This window comes from Nematolebias whitei, chromosome 10 (assembly GCF_014905685.2).
Source record: "Nematolebias whitei isolate Nwh7 chromosome 10, NemWhi1, whole genome shotgun sequence".
Classification (NCBI taxonomy): Eukaryota; Metazoa; Chordata; class Actinopteri; order Cyprinodontiformes; family Rivulidae; genus Nematolebias; species Nematolebias whitei.
The window spans coordinates 26799537-26807273 of record NC_056507.1 but is presented as its reverse complement, the minus strand read 5'-3'; the positions used below and the strand labels follow the sequence as shown (position 1 = coordinate 26807273).

Here is a 7737-nt window from a genome sequence, read left to right as displayed (position 1 = left end):
AGTGGTTGATTTAAGCATTTATATCTCAAAATATTCAGCTCATTTAGGAGATAGGTGCCATAACTTTTGTTTTTTGCAACGTTCATGTTTAAAATATTTAACTTTATTTTTACAAATATTTATTTTAATAAAGACACATCAATATTTCTTTAATTTCTTCAAAAACATTGTTTTCACTGAAATCTGCTTTACTATACTTTCTATTTTGTCCTCGTCTTATGCTACTTTCAGTTTGTAGCAACCACATTGCTACATTTAGCTTTTAGCTCGTCTTTTGTCACTTTTAGCGAGCTTACTTTTAGCATTTTTGCAGGCGTTTTACTACTTGTAGCTAGCATTTTGTTACTGTTTGCTAGCCTTTAATTATTTTTAGCTTTAGGTGACTTTTACCTTCTTCCACATTTTTCAGTACTTAGCATTCACACTTGATCTTTACAGGAAATGCAGATTTTCTAATTTTTTTTATCCTTTTCCCGCTACATTGTGTAGCAACACTCTCCCCATCCCATCTCCCCAAAAGCCCGTCGGGTGTTTATCAGCATGAAAACGAGGTGCACGTAGCTGCTGACCTTTTAGTGAATGAGAGCGCACTGGCACGAGACTGCTAGCACTCCTGGGATATGACTCCCCACCTCCTGAAATATGAGTTATAGTTTTAGATGCTTCTGATTTTCAGCTCAAGGAGGATTAACAAAAACACACTGTTTGGACTCAGTGGCTGAGAGGGTCGACTCGTAGCAATGACAGCTCAGGTGATGAAAACGTGTGAACGGTTTAAATGACAAAAAGGAAAGAAGAAGAAAAGATCCTGGGGATTAACATGCAACACTTTGCATGATGTATTAGCTGCAAAGTGAAACATAAAACATTAATATGCTGTGGACATGTCTGTATAACATAATACACTGTATGGAGTTGTGTTGAGGACCCTGCATAAAATGGCATGCATAATTTAAGTAAGGAGTATTTTATTCTAGCTTTAGCTTTGGTCTCGAACCCCGAAAACAATGAAACTAACATGCTTTGTAGGAATGCATATTGTCCGCCGTCTTGCATGCCAGAATTTTAACCAAGATCTTGAGTGATCTATTAATTCTCAGAGTAAATGTTGGGCATGACTCTCAGCTCCTGTAGCCCATCTGTTGTGTTGATGTTAAACTGACAGAGTTATAGCCATTTTGTGTTTGTCAGGAATACTTGGCTGTAGTTAGTAAATATGTTCATCTCTGTGTTGTTTGTTTTAATATTTGTAGATTTAAATGATTTTTTTATATACACCAAAGTCCATGCTCAATAATCCAGGTATAAACACCAAACAAAACTGCTCCTCCCCCAGCAGCCTGTTTCCTCAGACTGACGAAGCCTTCCAGATGGAGGGTGAAACATCTCAGCACCAAAAAAAATAACAAAAATGAAACCATCCAGATGACCTGACTGAACATTGTTGGATTTTATACCTGGATTATTGAGCATGGATTTTGTTGTTTTTGAACAAGTTTGCCATAACTGTCGACGAGGGAGAGGGCGGGCACCGGAGGAGAGGGTGTGTCCCAGAGACCATCTTAGCACCAACATAACTGTTTTTTCTGACTTTGGAGTAAGTTGTTGGGGGAGAATCAGTTTTGTTTGGTGTTTCCTCAAACTGATGAAGCCTTCTGGATGGAGGGCGAAATGTCTCAGCCCCCCCCCCCCAAAAAAAGTCCAGATGAGCTGACTGAACAGTGTTGCTTTTTTTTTTTATCTTTACATCAGGCTCGAGAAGTCAAGTCAAGTTCGCACCGTCTCCAGCAGCAACTTGTTCTTCAAGGGCAGCCGTTTCCGCTACAGGTAGGATATACCAGCTGGCAGCATGACTGAAGGCTAAAGGGGAAAATAAGTATATATATAAAAATGTTGAAGAGGGGAGACCAGTGTTCCCAGATGACTTGACTTCCTGACCTTCTGTGCTGTCATGTCAGCCTTCTGCCTGGAGGACATGTTGGACACCTCACAGGATGGAGGACACAGAGAACACATTCATCACGTGTGTTATGTTGAATTTGCATTTTAAGCCATGTCCAACATTTAAAACATAAAACTGAAGTTTGTACAAAACTCTAACGAGGTCAACACTGTTGTTTATAGACAAAAGCTGTATTTTTTTTTTAATCAAGCTGAATGACTTGTGGCCTTATTGGTGTCATCATAAAACAAGTATGGGACAAAAAACTCCAGACTATCCAAGCACTAATTTCTGCAGTGATTTATTGACCAATGAGGACTGAGTGTTGACCGTTTCACCCTGATGAAGGTCACAAATCAAAGAGAGTCAGTAAACACAGTCACAGGTCGAGTTTATTGTTAAAGGGCAAACAAATCGAATCACCAAATCAGTGATTCGATTTGTCGGACTGGTGGTGATTCGGTTACACAAGGCTGAACTCGCCAGGTTAATTTGATCATGAATGCTCATGGACTGTAAATGCTCGGCTGTAGTGATGGCTTCCAGAGCACCGAGTGTGACCATCATGTCTGCTCACGCGTGTGTGTGTGTTTAACTCATCCTGAACAACATTTCTGTGCTTTACATCAGCGGGCGAGTGGCGAAAGAAGTGATGGAGCAGAGTGCCAAAATCAAACGTGAACCTCCAGAAATACACAGGTAGAGTAACGATCAGGATGTACAAAGTATAATCAGAGGTTTTACTGTCAGCATCTCCTTCAGGATGAATTACTTTCACTCAGTTCAGGGATATTTTGGGCTTCACGTCAGTTTTTTTTCTTGGCAGGGCTGGTCTCGTGCCCAGTAGAAGCTGCCCATCTATCACCCATGGGCCTCGCCTCTGCAGTGTACCGCGCACACGTCGGAGAGCTGTGCACATATCTATCATGGAGGGTAAGAACTGAGCTCGAGCTCCAGGAACTAAAGCAAGTTTTTGTTACCAAAGGGCCACACTGACTTAGTTAAAACACATATTAGGGGTCACTTATTAAACTAGAAAAATATGCAGACTTTTGTGTTTGTAAAAGGAGAAGGGCTTTTTTCTTTTCAGATGAACCAAGAGAGGTTTAGGTTTTGCAGTTTTGTGCAGACTGATGTCATAAACACCCTGGACTTTTGGATAAAAGAAGCGACTCTGCTAATATGCAGTGCCTCTTTTTGAAGATTCAAAACGTTCAACGAGCAAAACCACCGACCTCATTAACCTTGTAAACAAAACTATAAACGTATTTCAAGTTGTATTATGTTTGTTTGTGCACAGCAAAGCCATATGTTTTCTGTGTGTGAAGTAAAATATAAAGTAGTCCCTCGCTACTTCACGGTTCGTTTTTCGCAGACTCGCTCTATCGCGGTTTTTCAAAATGAGATTGGACATGACACACAATGGCCGATTGATGGATGAGCCGCACGATCGGCATGGAATTTTTATTTTAAATAAATTATTTAGTACCTGTGTGCAGTCCACACTGCAGGAGAAACATTCTCCGCTATGCAGCGGAGAAGTGGGCGTGGCCGAGAGCGCTGGAGGTGGCAGAGTGCAGAGATCATGACATTTTGTGCTCTTTTAGAGCGTTTAGACTTTAGAAACATTGTATAGAGTATTGCAAGAGTGTGGGAAGGGTTTAAAACGTCTTTAAAAAATAAATATATATATATATATATATATATAATAAAATAAACTACTACTACTATTGTTGTTGTTCTACTATTCCTACTTCGCTGTTTTTCATTTATCTCAGGGCTTCAGGGCACGGATCCCCCGCAATAAACGAGGGACTACCGTATTTAAAAAACTGTTGTTTTGTCAAAGTTTATGTACTGGTATCTTTCATGTGCACTCATGAATTTAGTATGAGTACAACAGCAAACCGGTGGGCAGAAAATGTTAAAAAAGGTCGACAGAACCAACCCCATCTGTGAGAGTTCCCCCTCTTCTTGAGTAAACCGTACGCTCTCTCGCACACAATCTGAAACTAGAGCCGTTTGGCTGAGTTCGTGTTGGAGGGGACTGTTGCAGGTGTGTGCGTCACTCAGTCTGACTCAGTTCATCGGATCATTTTAGAGATATCTGTGACTGTGTTTACTTTGCGCACTGGCAGCTAAAGTCACTTCTCAGCCTGGAACAGTCAGTTTCAGTGTTTTTGTTGGACTCATCGGGTCAGTTAGTGGTTTGGGTGAAACAGTGAGATCTGATCAGGCTGTTCATGTTTTTACAGTTAGATAAATGAGATCAGTAGCAGGTGGTTTGTGTATATTTAGTCTTTTACTGTGTATTTGAGAGAACCATAAGACTTCCCAACCCTCTGTGTGTGCTGACTGAGTGTCTTAGAGTGGTATTAATACCCCAGCTGAAAATAACCAGGGTCTTCTGCTCCATGTATGTCACTGACCTGGGCGGGGCTAAGTCAGGAGGCTGGCAGTTGAAGTGGTGCTTGCAGAACGCCACCGTTTCACCTCCAAAAACAGCTGTTGAGTTGTAAACCTGTGGACCTAGACTCTGGACGGGGACCATAAGGACAGGATAGGGAAGTGCAGCCATGGTGAAATGTCTGATCCGCATCACCACCCGGGTGAACGTTCACCTGCGCATGATCAACCACTGCTATCGGGACGTGAAGGTTCGCGTGCTGAGTCTGGGGCCTCGTATGCTGGGCAAAGCCCTGGGAGTCCTGCCCCTCTATCCTGCCCTGATGGGTCAGCAGGAGTCCGCCAGAGTCAGTCCTCTTCTCGGTGCTCCGCTGTCCTGCGTTCAACCCAGCAACCCTCCAGGTAAACTAATCACAGAGGCAGCACGAGGAGGTTTTTACGTGGCAGCACTTGATCCTCTTTTAATTTGAAATCTGTCCTTATTGATGGTGGCAAGAAAAGACAGATATCATGTCTGTCTGTGCTTTTAGTTGGGATGTTGATGGTTTGCACATGATGTTAATGGTTGTAGTTGGTTCATTTGTTGGACGTGTCTTGCTTTAAAGCTTTTTTTTTTATTTAGGTCAAAGCAATATATTTTTATATTTACTGTCTTGTTTTTTGTTGTTGCTGCTTTTTTAAAATAAAATCATAGAACAAGATGAGTTAGAGCAACTAAAGATGGCCGCTGATATTCTTTTAGCTTCTTTTACTTTTTACTCGACAGCAGCTTCATGTCAGCAGAAGCTTAAGTGTTGGACATAATCTGCCCTACTTCTACAAATTAAAGCCCTTTTTTATGATTTATGATTTGCCTCCTCACCAGATGCTTAATGTTAAATCCCTTCTCTTTGCGGAGGCAGGGTAATGTTGCTGCTTTGACACACTGGAGAATGTGATGTCGTCAGCAGTGTGCTCAGCTGTAGCTCATCTTCACTGCAGAGCGTCTCCCGTTTACTGAACTAGTGCCTCAGCTGCAGAATGAACGCTGGATTTGAATCTGTGGTATTTATCAAAACCTTTGCTTGAATGAACACTTTGAAGGCTCAATGGAAATTCAGGCAATGAGCCGCCTGCACTTAATGGGATAAAAAAACATAACATATTATATTTTGCATCAGTCTAAGAGTTTGTTGTTATGAGATATTATTTTAGGTACAAACTCCACAAACAGACTATTTCTATTATTAGTGCCCTTGTTAATTAAGGCACATGGTACAAAAAACTCTCATAAAACCTATTTTAATTTATAAACCCCGAATTTAGAAAACATTTAGGTGCTTTTTTTAATTTTATATAAACAGTTTTTTTTTTTATTATTGTTTTCTTGGTGCAATTTGTGTTTAAAAATGGGTCAGTAATTTTGCATTTGTGCACTAGTTTCATATATTATTACCCACAGATCAACAGCTGTATAAAGATAAACTGATGTAGCCTTGTTAGCTCTTTTTGTTAGATTTTTCTGCTTAGTATTCGGTGATTGAAGCCTAACCTAACATGATAACTGATCAGTTAAACAAGTTGTATATCATAAAGTTATAATTATTATCATTTATTATTAACAGAAAGGAACGTTTTGCATTTTGAGCAGTGGAATGAAGCTTTGCTTTCAAGAATGAGAGAAACTGTAAAGTCCAACATCTGAAGTGGGATCAAATGATGCAGCAGCAACTCTTTGAAAAGATGGACTCAGAAGTTGCCAGGCGAATACATTAAATGTAGTTTGATCAGAAAATTTGGTTTGCGTTTTTTTTTTTGCAATCTGTCAAATTGCATCTGAATGCTAAATATATATATATATATATATATACCTGTATATACACATCAATAAAGTTTGGCTGCAGGATATTTGACTAGGTGAGAGTTTTGTTGAAGTTCATGTCATAGTTGAGTTACTGATTTTATGCCCTCCGTAACACACTTTGGTCAGTGGTTTACGGTTGTTCTACAGAAATAAACTTTATCTTGATTTTTGGCTGCAGGATAAATTATTGCATTTTTTTTACAAGTTCAGTTTAGTGTAGATGGTGGGATAAACTGTTTTAGCTCTGAGAAACTCACAGTCTTGAGTCTGCACTCACTTCTGCTCAACAAACAGTCATGTGAACAACTTTACAGTGTGTCAGTGAACGCCACATGGTGGATACCTGGGTGTTTGAGGATAAAGTTTGCTAGTAAAACATTGGTCAGTCAGTTTTTCATATTTTGTACATAGAATAGTGTTTTTTAATCCTTTAGTTATGGGGTTGTTACTGACTCAGTAAATAATTGGTTTATAAAATTCTTCATGTAGCAGCTCATAAGTCTTTTATTCTTTTGTAAAGGAAATTCAGTGATAAAACTGATTTCACTTTTCACCTATTTCTATCAGGAATATTCTTATTGTAACTGACATCAACTCACTTAAAGTCTTGTTTTTCTCAAATTGCATTTTAAAGGTTCTCAAAGAGATTGCTGAAATCTTTTTAAATAGGGTTCTGTAAGAAGTTAATAAACAATGTCTTACCTGTTGTAGATAGCTCTTTGAGCTATGTCAGTTCAGAGAGCAAGAGTTTAATTCTGACCATTTAAACGAGCTAATGAGTGTTGAGAAATGTGATTTTACACTAACGCTAATCTTGAACCAAGCTGTACAATGTGCACCATAATCCCATTTCTTTTCTCCTCTTTGAACCCCTCCACCAGGTCTGGAGTGCCTGCGTGACAGTGCTCACTCCACACCGGTCCGATCCATGTCCCATGGTGAATCCTTCCTACCGCGCTCCCGGAGCCAGGCCGCAGACGCCGGCGACGGGATGGCAGTCATCTCGGACGAGGCCTACAGCCCCTCGGACAGCGTGCTTCCCACGCCGGTGGCCGAGCACGGCATGGAGCTGGCCGTCTCACGACAAATCAACGGGGCGCCCTGCAGCATCGAGGAAGAAAGGGAGTCGGAGGTGGGCACCCCAACACAAGGGGAAGGGGGTGATTTTGGTGCGGACAGTAGATCTGCAGGAAGCAAGGACCCGGCTGTTAGTGAGGCGGAACAGGTGAACAAGTTTGTCTTAAGTGTCCTTCGTTTGCTCCTCGTCACCATTGGACTCCTTTTTGTCTTGCTCCTCCTCCTCATCATCCTCACTGAGTCGGACCTCGATATTGCATTTTTAAGCGACATCCGCCAGACGCCTGAATTCGAGCAGTTTCATTACGAGTACTTTTGTCCCCTCAGACGGTGGTTTGCCTGCAAGCTCCGCTGGGTGGGCGGGCTGCTCATTAACAACCAGTGAGAGCGCCGTCGTAGGAACGTTAGCCCATTGTGGGGGCCGGGGCCGGGGGGGTCCTGAGAGGATGTTTGAGGCTCTGGAGTCAAG

General features: G+C 41.3%; 1 protein-coding gene across 1 annotated transcript in view; it reads left to right on the top strand.

Annotated features, from left to right (window-relative positions):
• Positions 1-7737, top strand: part of LOC119416292 (FERM domain-containing protein 5) — a 74434-nt gene extending 66697 nt beyond the window's left edge. Inside the window, exons 11-14 of the mRNA XM_037683518.1 lie at positions 1753-1827; positions 2573-2641; positions 2769-2875; positions 7073-7737. Coding sequence (XP_037539446.1) covers positions 1753-1827; positions 2573-2641; positions 2769-2875; positions 7073-7653 — 832 coding nt within the window. The 3' untranslated portion in view covers positions 7654-7737. The remainder of the gene's footprint in view (positions 1-1752; positions 1828-2572; positions 2642-2768; positions 2876-7072) is intronic.